We start from the raw sequence: 16,868 nt of genomic DNA on the forward strand, positions 1-16,868 counted from the left end.
ATATAAATAAGAAGGCATGATAACGTTCAATGTCAGAAGGACGAAACAAAAAAAAAAGTATAGTTAGTGCCTGTCATTTTTGCGATCATTGGTTCCGTTAGACAGTCATTGTGCGCATGTGGGATGAGAGTAGACTTCCTTCGTGCGCATTACGTCATCGACGTGCTTGGATGTCGTATGCTATAGCGCTTTTCATTCCTTCAGCGCGGGTCGCACATAACTCATAGGCCACACTACGGAGCTGCAAGATCAAACGGTGCGTTCCTCAACCTGATGGTCGGGGCTAAATACTAGTGGAGCATAATTTTTCGTTGTCATTTCTGCCTGCAAATTCATTCATAATGCAATTTTATAGAGAGGGAGAGAAACAGGGTGCGCGAAGGAAGGTACAGACCCTTTTCTCTATTTTAATTCGTGTTTCTAAATGGTTTCGGGCCGAATTACAAACTTAATAGCTGCTGGCTGGGATTAACCACTGCATGTATTTGAATCGATATACTTGGGGAAACATTCTTCTGCCGGAACCGTTTCTACAATTCTACAGGAGATTAAAGTGTATACAGCAGGCGCGAAGTTTGTCTGCTCTCAGATTTTCCAACTCCTCGCAAACAATGCTTATGGATAGTCTGCTGTGGTAGAACAAATTGACACTTCACCACGCCTCTTTTCAGGCACCCCTATATACATTTTCCAGGGGCTAATATCTTTTGTTAATCGATGATACAACTGGGCGCAACAGACGACGAGCGCGATGACGTGACGTCATCCGCGTGATGTAATAATTTCTTTACGGTGTACTGAGCATGCGCAAATTTTTCGGCGCCACTGTCAGACTGCGCTGATATTTCCGAATTGCCACGGGACTCCGTGCTCATGCTGAAATAGATATAGTACAGAGGCTCCTCGCATTAGGCCACCACCGAGGTTCTGTTTGCTTAGGCGCGATTCTGCTCCGGAGAACCGATGGCCATGGCATAGCGCCCTGCGAACAGGTGCAGGGGGTGACACTGGAATCACGCTTGGTCATGCAAATGCGTGATCTTCGAGCGCGTGCACAACTAATCTGCGCATATCGATGGGGGCGAAATGCGCCAACACCCGTGTACTTAGATTTAGGTGCACGTTAAAGAACCCCAGGTGGTCGAAATTTTCCGGAGTCCACCACTACGGCGTGCCTCATAATCAGATCGTGGTTTTGGCACGTAAAACCCATAATTAATTAACAACTAATCTGTATACATCCGGTACATGCTTCCGCCGGAGTGTCCTGTCTTAAACAGACGCTGTTACTAAAGTTGCACCGGCGATCTCGTTGTCCTACTTGCCGCATCTGACACTCCTTGATCGATCACACGCATAAGAGAGCCAAATGGCAGCCAGCGAAAAGGTACAAAAGAAAAAAAGGCCAGCCAGAAGCGGACGCCGCATATTTGGCTGGTGTACTGCGTACACGGCGCATCTGCTACAATAAGTGTACACGCACTGCTGCAGAAACAGTTTCGGCAGTGTTAAGCAATGACAGCCAGGGCGTATCATTCGGCGATGCTTCATTCCTTAAGTACGACGAACGGCCATATTGATCGGAGGTTGGGGACCAGCTTTTCTATCTTTCTTTCTTTTTTTTTTTTTTTCTTACCGTTGCCAATCACCGGCACTAAAGCATTCCCGACCGTGGAAGCTCCAGAAGAAGCAGGGATTGCCGTTGGCGACATTCATGACGGTGTGGTAAGACGACTGAAGACGCCGAAGGGCAGCGGGAGGAGAGGGTGACAGGCTTGGGGGGTGCTTAAGCCTTTTCTTGGTGGCGGCACCTATATGCATCGCCATGAGCATTGTAGGCGTGCGAAGGGGAGGGAGGGGGGCTGCAGGCAACTCGGCACAGAGCGAAAGTCATGGCTGCCTCCTCCTCTCCCACGAAGCGAGGCGGCAGCAGTGCAGGGGACCAGCAGGCAGCCGCGCAGCAGCACCAGGCGGCTGCTGCAGCGAGCAGCGCTGGGAGGGCGACCCACCCACCAATGAGGGGAGGAAGAGAGCGGCGCGCCGCGACCTGGCCAGGCGCGCACGCGTTCCTGCCTCCGGTCCCTGGTGAGGAGAGACTCGCCAGCCGCCGTCGCCATGAGAAGCGGGCTCGCGACGCTGCTCGCCGTCGCCTCGCTGCACACGTGGACCGCGCTGGCGCTCAGGGTCCTGGATCACAGACTCTTCGGTGAGTGGCCGCCGCCGCGCAGTCTTCTTCGGGAAGAGAGGATTTCTGACGAGCAGCTGTCCCTGCGATGTCTGACCCGGTTGATTGAAGGGTGCGCGGTGGTTGGCTCGATCGAGACGGGCACCGTCCTACGCGGTTGTTTTCCGTGGAGAGTATCGACGCCTTCCGATCACTTAGGATTTTTTCATGTGTGTATGTGTGTTTCGGAACTACGGCTGCCGTGAGTTCGCTTGTGATTAGACGGCTGCAAAGTTGGTTCGATGGTTGGGAGCTCGTGTGCATGTTGGTTTTCACGGCCTCGGCTCATGAAGGTCAGATATTCTCGCATCCATTCATGCGTGCGTGTGTTTACTCGTGCATCTTGTTTCAAGAACGTCGGGATATATTTCCCTGTTTGACGGAAATACATTTCTTTCTTATTATTTTTTTTTGCTTCATGTTGTGCACGAAGCCACTTTGTCAGCGTGACCGGAACGCTGCGCTTTATTTGGAATAAATGTTAGCATCAGTCCCTCATGTTTTGCCTTAGCCCCAAGAACATCATCGTAGGCGACATACGCAAAAACAAAACGCCATTTCTTTGGCTGCTGTTCGCAACATACAGCTGGCATATTATTCGTTCTAGCTTGGTTCACCTTATCGTGATCGAAACAATCGGTTGAGTTCACGAGCAACTCCGATTTCAACACGTTTTGATGGCATCAACGTTTCGATTCGAAAGATGGTTTTATCAATTTCAGGCCACCCAAGTCGGCCATATCCACTGTCATTACTGACTTTGTCGAATCAGTCTCGAACTGTGATCGTCAAAATTTAGTCGCAGCCCGTCTTGACAAGCAGTACGTCAGCTTGCCGGTGTGCAGGTGCTACGTGCGCTGCGTCAGATCACATGACTCAGCAGTTGACTGTTGAGTGACAAGGCGTGACCGCGTAAATAATTACTCACACACACAGAAAGTGAAAGCTTCAAGGACCTCCGCTGTTTACCCTTCTACCGAGGCGAGTGTCCCTGAACTTGCGAACGAGCCGGCACCATGCATGGATGGCTATGGGCAGCACGGAAAAAAATACGAGGTGTGCCTGACATTTCATAACCACGCAAAAAAAAAAAGAAGCAGTGTGCATAAATATTCTCCCCACTGCTAACCAATTCAGCTGTCTTGACTACACACGCGGCGTCGAGCAAGCGGCAGGGTCTGGGAACGTCGATGTTCCTCCAGCTGTAACGCGTGCTCCACCTTGACATCCGTATACATACACGTTCGCGTTTACCCCGTTCCGAAAGGATGACCTGGCTAAGCATGTGACGCGGGTGTGTTATTCAGGTTTTGGCCTTGCCGCCGCGACGCGTTCACGAAACGAAACCGAATGTCGATAAGGGCTGGTTGCTACCGTTTGATAAAGGAACTGTCTGCTCGGGACGCCCTGCGAATGCACAGTATTCCCAAAGTGTATAGATTGTGAATGGGCACGAGTCGGTAATGGAAACAAGTACAAAAGACGACTGTTGAAATGCACAAGAATTCATTCATTACGCAGTACCAAACCATGCACGAGAAAACGAAAGTAGAATTGAAGCCAGCCGACGAAGGAAATGTTCAAGTTGTTCATGGAAACGATCGTGAAGGAAATGATGGCATTGTGAAGGCTTATTGGTGCGTGGCGGTGCAGACGTATGAAGTGCTTCTGCTTCAGAATTGGATTGTATCCGTTCCTGTGTTTATGAAGATACCGAGATGACCCGTGTTCAGCCCAATCGTGCGGAATGCTTACTGCCACTTTGCATCTGCTGGCATTACCTTTCGGCATTCGATCACCAATTCCTTTTTCTGCCAAGGAAATGTTCCAGCGTATGAAATGTTGCTAAGACTTCTTTGATTTTCAGGCTAAGGCTAGCAGAGCTGCTGTTTACCGTATCAGTGTCACGGTAATCCCCATTTACAGCGCCCCGCCACTGCTTGAGCAGGTTGAGCCACGTGAGGTGATCGTAGATATCAGTTCATAAATCTGTCGATTGGTTGTCTATATAGGTATTGCGCCCAGAATGCCACTTGGAGTAGCACACCTTTATTATATTTCTGACGTATACATATAGTCTCACTACGCAAGGTAGTAAATGACGTAGAAACCGAGTTTGAGCGCAACCGGTTAAATGAACGATGTTTATGCAACGCTGTCGTCGTCGTCAATACCGCCGTCGTGCTGAGCATACTGGTCGTCATGCCGATGTTTTTCGTCGTTGATGGTATGTCTTTGTTGTCGTGCCGCTAACTGCACTGCTGCCAAAGTTGACCTAATCTGCGTCTTTTTGGTACATTGTGAATCACGTTTCAGTTTTAAAGCACTTGCACCTACCAGAAATAATTCCGATACATGTGACCTGGAAATAATGCGACAGTGTTTTGTATTTGTCGGCCACCCATCTACAATATTTCTTGACGATTCGTTGGGCCTGATAATCCCTGGCCTGTTTGGTTTTGCAACTTACTAGAGTGTGCGGGATGGACGTTGCTGTATCATAATTTTATACTTGTAGAGCAAAGCGGCTGGCTGGCACCAATCTAAACATAACGATGCATAGATCACATATCTGCCGTTGAGACTTGTTTTTCAACTTGTTTCGAGAGGGCAAATGAGCTTTGCGACTTTCACTGAAGGATCCCCCCCGCCCCCTCCTTTTTTTTTTTTAATCAGACTAGTCAACTGGCTTTATTTATTTTGTCTTGCGCCTTCCTTTTTCCTCTTATCCTTGGTTTCCGTATATTCTTTCATTCAAGCCACTACTAACACTTCGTGTCCAAACAGACCGTTTTCGCGAAGCTCCATTTCTTCTTGCAGAAAGCGTCAGGTCAAGTAACCGTCAAAGGCCGCGCATTGATGAGTGTCTGCAACACGAGCAGGTGATGACATACAAAACACTGGGTGGCAATAAGAGCCAGCTCCGCAGTTTGGAGTACCATATTGCGTGTAAGACGTGATAACGTTTTATGTCCCAAAGCCACAATTTGGCCAGGAGGCAGGCCAAATTCCGGTGTTCGTGACCAATTTTGGCAAACTGCTATTTAACGTTCGCAATATTCTCACCTATACACGAGGATTCTTGTAGTCTGCCTTCGTCGGAATGAGTCGCCGCGGCGCCAGGAATTGCACACGCGGCTCAGCATAGGGCGCCATAGACATTCAGCCAACGCGTGGGGCCGTGAAAGAACGCACGTTCCATTTCGCAGAAGGTTGCAAGTTTTTGAACGTAGGTTTCCCAAGCGGCAAAAATATGCGGCTGCACCTCAATATCTGGGAACGCGTTTTCTATTACGGCATTTGTGCCTAAAAGCTTCCTAAATGAAAACTTAATCTCGAAGGTCACGTTTACGAAGCTTCATCACGGCAGTATCCCCTTTGAGAGTTCGATTAGAAACGGGGTTTTCGTCCGGAAAGCTTGAAGGCAGGGAGCGAACGGAATTCACTGTTTGCAACGTTGTGCCCCCATTTACGTCGGAACAACTTGAATGGACAGATAAGCAACCTCAACCAATGAAGAAGCCCTAGCCGCTCGCCTCGCGTTCCGGCAAACGAGGACAATGGACTGCGAAGAGGCGTCCCCTTAATGCGCCAGCGGCGAGTTGACCCGAGAGCCGAAGTGGACTTTGCTCTTGTGTAGGTCCCCCTTTTTTCGCGTCCTTTGTCCGGTTTAGCACTGGTTAACAAGATCCGGTCCACTAACCAACTAGCCCGGTCCAATACCCCAGTGACTTCAGCGAATCCGTGCGAGCGGCTGCGATCGCGTGAACAAGTTGGGCTGCTGCGGGTCTCCTGTAAACGCATCAGTTTTCTTTGGTCGCTCTATACGATACGAGGAATGGTCCGGAGAGGCTGTTTCCCGCTTTTTTTTTTTTTTTTTTTGAAAGGCGGTAATGAAAGTAGAGGGATAATTGGAGATAGTCAATGAAGATAACTGGACATAAATATAGGCTGATGATGGTGAATGAAAGTCGGCCAATAGAAATTACGGGACAAAATACGGGATCAAACAAACGATAAACTTGCACAAAAATCTCACATCCCTTGTTCTATCCACAGCCGGCCGCGTGAGATTTTTCGGTTGCCACGCGAGCCATCTTACCATTCCCTTTGGTGACGGAGCAGCAAACGCACTTTTGCCTCTTCTGCTGAAACCAGAAGAAAGAAAGAAAGCAAAAAAGTACACACGTAAAACAAATGTTGCCTTAATGAAGCCGTAGGATCTTGCGGCAGACATGAAGCCGGTAGTTTTCACTCCTAATCACTGCCAGGAAGTCTGGGCCGGGTGGACGGGCCTTTCTTTCTTTTCTTTTCTTTTTTTTTTTTTTTTTTTTTTGTCTTTGTGAATTCGTTTTGCGACCGGCCGCGCGAGGGAAGCCCCGAGCGGGCGGCAAATGATGACCGCCGCAGGAGCGAGTCGTCCTTATCAGCCGTCTCGGCTCGGTGAAGACTGCCTTTCCGCCGTGTCCTCACTGGAAGCATTGAACCGGCTGCGAATGCCATCAAAGCAAACAGTATATACATTCACGGTGCCGAAATTACGAGCAGGCTATACGATGAGGGGCGTCATTTTTTCCTTCTTCGCGTGCCGCATATAAAGTGGGCTGGAAATGAGTCTGGTCGTAGCAGTAAATCGCACGCACCGGCACTCGCCAAGTGCGTCTGCGTAGCAAGTTTGATTTAGCGGAAACCGTTGGAATGGATGCTCGAGGCATGTCTCGTATCACGAGAGCGTGTCTCCTAGCGTCCTACGCTGGCCACGCGATGAACCACCGGAAGACGACGATAATAGGGTGGTTGTTAGAGTGATTTCCGAACGAGAGACCTCCGATGTCAATGTTGAGGCATTAATGGGGGGGGGGGGGGGGGGGGATGCTATAGAAATAACACTGTCACTCTGAATTGCTGCATTTAGACAAACTCGTGGTGAGTCCGGCCGAAACCCGGTTGTTGGGTTCGTCTAAACTCAGTCGAAGGATCGTCAGACCGGGTTCAGTGAGTGCCGACTGCTATAGAAGGGGTCAGTTGTCTCGAAGTCTCCGGAATAGGTCCTCTCTATTGACCCGTTTCGCGAAATGCATGTACACGCTGTTGTGTCGGTCTGGGTCATGCAGCCCGATCTCCGACTCGACTAGGCCGAGTCGAGATCATGTAAACAAACCTAATGTCGAAGGAGGGTTGAGTTCACGAATTCGCGCCAGTAGAGTTGGGGCGTTGAGACATATTGCTTGCTCTACGTAGGTCGCCTGAAGAGGCGTATAAGATCAAAACAACGTGTCGTTAGGCGTGGATGGAATATGAATCATTTAAGTGCCGTATTCTGCGTAAGGAACAGACTGCATTTTTATAGAGATTTTGGATGCTCTGTCGAAAGAGGCTTAGATATTGGTGCGATCCGATATCTCGAACGCAATAACGCTTCTACAGAATAATGCAAGCGCGGTTTGCTACTTTAATCGTAATGTACAAATGCGGAAACCGCAAGCACTGGTTATCTCAGGAATTGGCCTTGTGCAAAAATGTGTTGTTCCTCAGAGTATTAAAGGCAACCAGATCATTCCTTTACTTTTTTTTTTTTACTTAAGACGTTCATTTCTTTTTTTTTTCTTTTTTTTTTTACACGATGCTTTACTTCACGGAGCAAGGTTAGCGCAATAAAGCTCGGCGTAGGCCAGTTGACAATAGAGCTTACGTAGGCGTCGCTTAGCATTTCCCGGCTGCATCCGCGCGTTGCGCTGCTAGCTTTGTCATTACAGGGCGACAACCGAAGCTGGATGCGAGCGCTACCCCAGCGTCTAGCGCTAGATATTGATGTTCCGTTAACTTGCCCAGTGTGTCGTCCCGCAAGAAAAATGGTAGCTCATAGCTTAAGCGAGAAGAAAAAATCAAATGCACACACAAAAGTCAGTCAAGCAATTCTGAAAGCTCTGTCGCGGATAAGCGAATGCATCTATTTGTTCGTCTACTGCTCGAGTCGTTACAGTAGGCAAGTTTAAAGGAAAACACTAAAACCCAACAAAAAGAAAGAAAGCGGAAGCCTCGGTAGACTTTCAAGGTGCGCCTGACAGGGCAAAGCACACGCCAGCCGAGGCGCCTGTCATGCAACGGCGACTAGTCCCACCAAAGACGTCCAACGCGAGGCAAAGAAAAGTAAGCTGCGATGAGATGACGGTTAGGGGGGTGGGGGGCTCTGAGGGAGGTTGAAGAGCGGGGGGGGGGGGGGGGACTGGAGTGGCGTCCAGGTTCCGGTTTGGCCAGTAAGTACCGTAAGAGGGCGTGTTCCGCGCCTCTTCGAAGGACCGAGGGTGCACGCATTCTTACCGCATTCGGTCACGCAGTTCTGACTGATCGGCGTCGGCCGCCGCCCAGGGAGAGGGCGCTGCAGCGGTGCGACCGACGCGTCACCTGGCGGCGACGTAGACGAGCCTCGCGGAACGACGTGCGTGCTTTCGCGACTCGTTCGCTAAAGCCGGCTTTATGCGGCTGCACGACGTTGGGAAACGTGATCACGCACGGGTCATTGTGATCCCAGTTGCCGAGCGGACGCTGTCGTCTTTTGCTTAAAAGCGCGCCTTGCGCCGCGGTTATCGAGGCAGAGCGGGTTCACGGCTGCGTGCACGGAGCGTTTTCTTTTTCTTTGCGTCCAGTTTCGATAGAATCGGTCGTGCACTGCTGTGTGCGCTAATCAGAAGGCGTCAACCTTTTAAAGAAGCATAAAAAAAGTAACCGTCTGGCTTTTTGTATGACCAAGTAAAGAAGTCAAGCCCGAAAGACGGTGCTCAAGTCAACTGAAAAGCGGGTGACAAAGTGTTTGCGTGGACGAAAGCTGTAACGTCAACGAGAAAGAGAGGGTGCATGAAGAATGGGATTATCCATCTGTCTGCAAAGAAATGCTACAAAACCTAATTAGGTTTTCCGGAAAGTTAGTAGTTCATGAAAAATGTATTCTTATTCGCGGAATAGACACTAAATCGGCCTGCATTTTTATAAGCGTATTTTGTTGCTAAAGTATCGTAGCTTTTGTTCCTTGTGGTGGTTATCATGTATTACCTATGTGGTACCACTTATTATGCTTGCCTCTATTTTGACTCGAAAGGAGATGTCAGTGTGTGTAAATAAATAACAAATGAACAAACAGACATCTATTGGACGACAGGGGACATGCGCGCTCTGGGCCGTGTTTTGCACGCAACAAAGTACAGAGCCCGCAATATTCAATGCCTATGTAATAACGCTTATCGCCATCGTATTCCAAACATGCTTGTCATCAACGGGCTCTCATCCTTGCCATTGATATCACATCTGAAAGCGCGCACACGTTCGTTTATCTAGAACGTGATGGTTCAGGTCGATCTAGCCCTTAACTAGGATCACTGGAGCAAACGTTTCCTGGTCATTTCTGTTACCAGTTTGATTAGCGAACAACTGACGTGTGGGCAAATTGTTTCTGAGATAGTTAAAACAATTAAGCGGAGATCAGTAGTAAAAGTGAATAACATTCTTGATGGTTATCAGCGAGGCGATAAAGAAGTTGTAGAAAGAGCTCAGATAAAGTAATGCCAAAAGGGGCAATAGAAAAGCGCTTGCAGCATGGCCTACAAGATCGGGGATGTGCACTGCCCAATTTCGGAGGCCAAGTTTGCAGGAGCATAGTTTTATTAAAAACCACTAGAGGAAAATTTGGCGTTAGTGGCTACGGGACCTGCAAGTATTGCGGTTCAGTCACCATGAGAATGACGTAAGCACATGCATGTACCCAAACTTCTTTTTTTTTTCTTGTTTTTAAGTGCGAGACACTTTGGGGGCCCGGGCTGTCGGCGTCTGACGCGTGATCACGCTCAAAAACAAGTGCTCCAAACAGCGTCAAAACAAGCGCAGAATCGATCAGAACGGGTTCAAAATAAACTAACATGATTCAGAATAATTTAAAAGAGAGGAATAATTAAGCATTAAGTGCATTAATTACAGAAATTCGTTAAAATCGCTTCTAGCTATCAGCATAGGCTTTGGCTCCATGTGCGTGGTGGTTTCGCACCAGTTGTGCCTTAGCACAGGTGTCAAAACGGATGATGGATGGCTAAACACAAGATAAACACAGGATAAAACAAGATAAGCACACGGAAAACACGAAGGAAATACCGGCGAATCACTGTTCAGCACTTCCCTAGCTTTCACGTTGAGTGGAACTGCATTTTTCTTTCTTTCTTTTTTTTTTGTAAGTTTATTTCAGTTCACTTAATTCGGGACTCTCGAAATCCACCATTTTCAACAAAATATAACTTTAGAAATGCAACAATTCACAACGATTATTTACGCGTGCAGAGACTTATTGCCTTCGTACTTTAAAGAGCATGATAGCTTAGAAATTAAAAAAAGAAAGAAACCTAAACCTTAATAAGTAACACAAGAATGTCGAAGCCACCAGCAGGAAGATAAGACAAATCTATTTACCACCCATGATTCCCGTTCTATAGCTAACCATGGCGGCGCCAAAGTTCCCGCTAGTAATTTTATTCGAAAACTAGTCAAGAGAGCGGGGCGTCCGAGATTGGGCAGCGCGCCGTCTGATTTCGGAGGCTGTGAATGAAGCCTGCACTGGGAGTCAATGCAGCGCAGTCGTGTTGCTGTGCCGATAAACCACAAAAACCTTCACATCCCTGTAAGTTGGCTGCCCTGCACAGCTCCAAAGACCCCCAAAAGGGCTCGTGCACAGACTACATTCCTGCCTGAAATGAACAGATCAGCTGAGGCTGCCAAACGGCCTCCGGCCATTCATTTTCTCCTCGATGTACTATTCGAAGAAATTTTGCGGAGACGCGCCTTAGTCACACAGGCAGCACTTCTCCAGGTGGCGGATTCAGCTATTGTTTCATCCAGGGAAGGCTCATAACTCAAAGTACCGGTACGTGTACCGTTCACTATTTGCTTTCGACTATACATGCACAAAATGGTTCTGCTGACGAAAGTTTTAGGAGTGTCTGTAAAGATGTGCAAAGCATCCAACCTGCAGCATGTGGAAAATGCCCATTCAACGCCCTCCGACTGTTTCGCACAGACCAACACACCCTGAGAACTTACTACAGGCGAACGTGTCTCTCCTTGCATTTGTAGAGAGGCAACACCACGCACGAGCCTATACGAGCTGCATCGGATTATGAGCAACAAAAACGCGGTCTGGTGTGCGTTGTAACGTTTCATTGGGACTTACATTTTGATAAGTCACTGCTTCGCGAAAAGTAATAAGGTTGGCACACCAACGTTTCGCCATCGTAACGGCTGCCGAAAGAAGGCAGCAAATCTCTCTCTCTCTCTCTCTCTCTCTCTCTCTCTCTCTCTCTCTCTATATATATATATATATATATATATATATATATATATATATAACCTCACGTTCAACCCTATACATTAATTCACCCATTTCCGTAGCTTTCGATGGTACGTCCCCGTTGGGCATGTTGGTTGAACGCCTTTCTTCTTGGTACCAGATCCTATTTTTCAACATCTCGCGCTCGTATATCAATGTAAATCGGACATTCGCCTTACTATTCGACTGGCCATGCAGGGAAGCTGCTAGCGTAATCACACGGTGTTCCTGAATCCCTGACATTTTTTTTTCCTTTTTCGAGAGCAGCATATACGCAGTTTTCAGTAAAAAATTCAGGAAGTTCGTAAATAGAACGCAGTGGCAGAAAGCAATGCGGGGCCAAATCGTATCCTGCTTTCGAGGACGATACCTGTATCTTGCGTGGAAACGAAAACCAGTTTTGCTTAGCGTTCGGACCACCCGAACAAAAGCCGATCTCCTACTACGAAAGACCGAAAGGAAAATACGTAATCTCCACGTCCGCGCATCCTACTGCTTAACCGAGAAAACACGGCAAAAATAAAAAATATATATATATATATATATATATATATATATATATATATATAAAGAAAGAGAGAAGAGAAAAAGCAGGAACGCGCTACAAGCGATTAGCCTGCTTCTTACTAGGTGTGCAGAGGAGCCAACAGGCTTTCGGCCCTGAACTTGAACTTGCCCGCGGTGGTATAGGAGCCAGAATGGTCGCACGCGATCCAGGGGGGTCGATGAAACGCAACAAAAGACCAATAGCAATCGGCGGGCGCGCTTCACCAAATTGCCTCGTGTCCTAAAAGCAGCCATGATGTATGTGCAACGTCGTGTCGAGAATGGCAAAAAAGGAGACCCCCCGGCGGCGACAAATCTCCGATGCGCCGGGGCGTCGTCTCCACGCTGCTTAGCCCAATTTCGAAAGCAGCAACAGCAACAGAGTTAATCCCGGAGCGCAAATCGAACGACCCGGCAGGTGATTATTGCCACCCGAGGCACTCCGCCAGCCTCCTTTCCCTCCCAGCTCGTCTTTTTCTCGTGATTCTCTGCTCGGATGAGGAGCCCGAGGCAAAGCGATCAGCAGCCTCCTGCAAAGGCCGTTTATCCGCCGGGTGAGGTAAAACGCAACGCGGCGGCGGCTTGTGAGCACTCTAGAAAACCGACCTTGGCATTTGCGAAGAAAAGCAAAAAAATAACTACGCGATGAAGGTGAACGACCGGATGTCCTGCACTCATCTTTGCCTGGCTGCCTGCGCTGTTGCGGGAAAGAAGCAGAAGACGCTCGACCCTCGCCCAGTTTGTATGTTTCTTCTTCTTTTTCATCGCCGCCGCCGCCGCCGGGGGTTGCCCGCTCCTCCTCCCTTCGTCTTCACGCTGGGGGCACGCTGCCGCACGAGTCTTCCGCGTTTGCCGGTTCCGCCATTGGCCCTCTCCCCTCCTCCCAACCCGTTTCCTCTTCTAACCGATATTTCGACCAGCAAGGTCACAGGAGGGAGAACCCATCTCTCCTCCCAGGAGCGCTCGGCGGCCTCGCAGCGGCGTGTGTGTGTGTGAGGGTGGCTGGGTGAGCACGGCGCCAAGGGTGAAGGTCAATGTGTTTGCGGTGCTGTGGGCGCTGCGCCCTCCTCCCCTGCCAGCGGCCGCCAGACATGGCTTCTTTCTTCCCTCCGCGTGTTCCACTGGGACCGCGGTATGTCTGAGCGGAACGAGACGTTATGGGGGCATAGCAGTTGCTTGTCATTTGCTACCCCTTCGCAACCCCGGTGACCTCCTTGCATTTCCTAGGAGGACCGCATCGCCTAAATTAATTTTGGTTTTGGAAGGCAGGTAGGGGCGCGTTCGGTCGCGTTCCCGGCTGACAGCCGTCAGCTTACTGCGTGCCGCGTTTCCTACGCACGCGTCTGGGGGGTGTACCGGCGAAATGTCTTTATTATGTTGACATCTCTAGTGTTCCGGTTGCTTGAGTACGCTGCGTACAGAAATAAAGTACGTAACCGGAGGTTTATGAGTTTGTGTGCGAAGTTACCTGCGGAGGCGTGGCTCAGCTTTCTCAGTAGACTGCTTCCGTTCTGAAAATTGGGGACACGTAACCATAGAGGCGTTGCTTATAAAAACGTTCCTTTTCTTTTCTTTGCAGGCGCTACGCGCACCATAAAGCTCAAGCCGTGCCAAAACAGGGTAACTGGCCAAGAAGGCACCTGCATGTTTGCCTGGGACTGTTTCAGCGCAGGCGGCACCCACCTCACATACTGCACAGACTCTTTTTACACGGGTAGCTGTTGCAAACTACCGCCTGGGGTCGTCGTGCAACAACATGACATGCCTTCAGAACCGGCCAACAGCATTGACTCGGTGCCATATGAGGGTGACGACGACTACAAGAAAAGAACGAAGCGGCCTCCGACGAGCACGCTCAAACGACGTCGCAGATGTCGTCCAAGACAACGCAGCCAGTTACCTACGCTGTCACAACGCCAAGCCATGCACCGTTGCCAACCACTACGGGGACTACACCCTTTGTGGGTCTCTCGACGTTTACGCCGGGTCTAATCACGTGGAGGCCTCACGAAACTACTTTGCCATTTCTTCCTGATGAACCGCCATCAACAGTGCCAAATGATTACGGGTCAAGTACTAGCGTACCGGACACAACTAGCGTTCCGACTACGACTACCACGAAACAGACCACGCGAGCACCTGTCACGACCACACGGATACCAATCGTGGCGAGTACATTCCTCACTCCCGAAGACACAACGATAGGGCAAACTTCGGAGTCTGCTCCTCAGACAACGACAAAAGTCACAACGGAGCAACCAGTCGAAACGAGCAGCAAGCCGACGGAAACGGCCGCATACGATACCACGTCCCATGATTACACGATGTCTACGGAGACGCCCACAACTTCCACACAAACTCCAGCTACCGACACTACAACAGCACAGACCACTACGCAGCGGCCATCCACTACGTCAGTACAGAGTCACACGTGGATCGTCAACGAACGAGAAACCACAATGGCTATTCCACAGTCTGTTCCGACGGAGCAGACGTGGGTGGTAGTTGACGAGGCCGATGCCAGTGGCCAGCAAACAACAACACCGACGCAAAGTGAAACCGCCGGCCAGACCACTTCGACCTCGTCGATGGCAGACTGGTCCACGGTGACCGACATGGTTACTTCGATTTCGTGGGTCGATATGACGGAGCTGTCTACGACGCAGAAGCCGCCGCCAGATGTGCCCGACACAACTCCGCTACCGTCAGAACCTCCTCCGCATACACCAGTTCCTCCTACCACGTCTACCACCGTAGCCACGACTTTGAGCGCTACGACTGGCACTGATGTCGCGGAAACAGATTTCGTTACTGTCAGTCCAGACTCGTCGGAGGCGCCGTCACTCGAACTGGTAAGCGCTACGACTACTGCGACGTCCACGAAGGAAGAGATTAGTACGCAACCACAGACAACCACTCAACGGCAGCCGTCAACTGCGCGACCGACCACCTCCCAGCCGCCTACCACTTATACGCCCGAGATAGCTACGACCACTACAACGCGCCTGGGCCCTATACTTACGACCCTCACCACACGCCGCACTACGACAACTACTGCAGAAGAGACGACAGTTCCAACCACGACAACAGCTGGTACAACGTGGAAGTACACGGTGCCGACCTACACTGTTTCGGAAGAGCGCGAGACCACGACACAAGTGCCGACAACAAAGAGGGCAACCACGCCGCCAACGACGGTTCAGTCGACACTCCCAAAAGCAACAACTACGACGACTGTGCCAACGACTACGGTGACAACGGGGCCAACGACAATTTCTCCTGACAAGGACATTCGGAAAAGTAATTCACGCTACCTTTCCTTCTAACAGAAATTAGGATCCTAGCGTGAGCAATTTCAACGGCGAATTCTCATTGCATCAACTTTTCCAGTATGCGGCCGGCCGAGGACAATACCAAGTGCGAGGATTGTGGGAGGCGAACAGACAAAATTTGCTCAGTGGCCTTGGATGGTGAGTGTTCAACGATTGGCTGTCTGATGTATTTATTTAATTGTGCCTGCAGAGGATGCTGTCTGTTTCTGTTCTGATACAATGATTGCTTGAAACGAATTGGTGGCTATACTCACCACTATACCTACTCCACATAAGAGTAACTATGTATGTTAGTTTTCTTACGTTGCAGCGATACTTCAAAACACTTTATCACATGCCCGTCGCGCCGTCCACATGGATGGATGGATGCAAAACTTTCTCTTTATGTTTATAAGCAGCTTGTTTACTTTTACATATTTCTCTTACAAATATGTCTTGTGCTACAACTTCCTGTGATATCAAGAAAAAAAAAAACTTTCTCATGTTCGTTACAAGAGTTATTGTAAATCTGTATTAGTTTTCTTTGTCTTCTAGGCATTGATAGTCAGATGTGTTAACAACTAGACCCCTGCTAACCTTTGACCAAGGTTCTGTGGTGATTGCCAGCGGCACCATTAAAACAGGAAAATAGAAATCGCTTAGGAAGCGGCCATAGCGATGGCGCTCTTAATCAGTGATTCTAAAACTGCGCTTCATAACTTCGCTAAGCGAAGCGTCTCCGAAAGAGGCGCTAAGGATCATGAGTAACTTTCGCGGGGAGCGTCACGTTCCATGCATATGGACGCCCGCCCACTCCTCCCTCCCGGGCAACGAACCGCACACACCTATCCCGAAACAGGGAACCACCCCGTCCGACGTCTGAGAAGACACCGTCATTTGAGCTCAATAAACGTTTTCTCTCTCTCCCTCACCCTAGCTCAAGAGTTATTAGTCGAGCAGGAGCAGGGAACAACACAGGGTACGGTTGCGTTGAGAGACCGCATGGTCAAATATAATGAAATCACCAAAACGCTCCCCAATTAGGCAGGCAGCATTTACCCTCCACTACACTCTTATAAGTTAAACAGCAGGCGACAGCATGGCAACTATTACAAACGCCTTCCCAAACCCGATCGCTTAAATCATGTTAAGCAGAACTCTATTCAGATAGATGCAAAGGACTGCAATCAGTGGGCGGACCTCGGACACATAATCTGGGCTTGCCCCAACATAGTGGAGGGGTTAACAACAAATATACGAACGCGGAGCAGTGGGAGACCGCGCTGCTCAGTTCAGACAGCGAGCACAACTACAAGTCATCAAGCAAGCCGAAGCTGCCGCTAGGACCCAAGGGCTCCTAGCCACCATCGAAGGGAGGGGAGAATAAACTCCGACTTACACTTGCCGTTTTCTAATAGAAGTT

General features: G+C 49.4%; 1 protein-coding gene across 1 annotated transcript; it reads left to right on the forward strand.

The window, feature by feature from the left end:
* Positions 1 to 1,943: 1,943 nt before the first annotated feature.
* LOC119456601 (serine proteinase stubble-like) lies at positions 1,944 to 15,417 on the forward strand. The gene is made up of 3 exons (XM_037718430.2): positions 1,944 to 2,206; positions 13,714 to 13,998; positions 15,062 to 15,417. Exons 1-3 carry the CDS (start codon positions 2,116 to 2,118, stop codon positions 15,415 to 15,417), a joined length of 732 nt encoding a protein of 243 aa, XP_037574358.1. The 5' UTR covers positions 1,944 to 2,115.
* Positions 15,418 to 16,868: the final 1,451 nt, after the last annotated feature.

The sequence above is a fragment of the Dermacentor silvarum genome, chromosome 6 (assembly GCF_013339745.2).
Source record: "Dermacentor silvarum isolate Dsil-2018 chromosome 6, BIME_Dsil_1.4, whole genome shotgun sequence".
NCBI lineage: Eukaryota > Metazoa > Arthropoda > Arachnida > Ixodida > Ixodidae > Dermacentor > Dermacentor silvarum.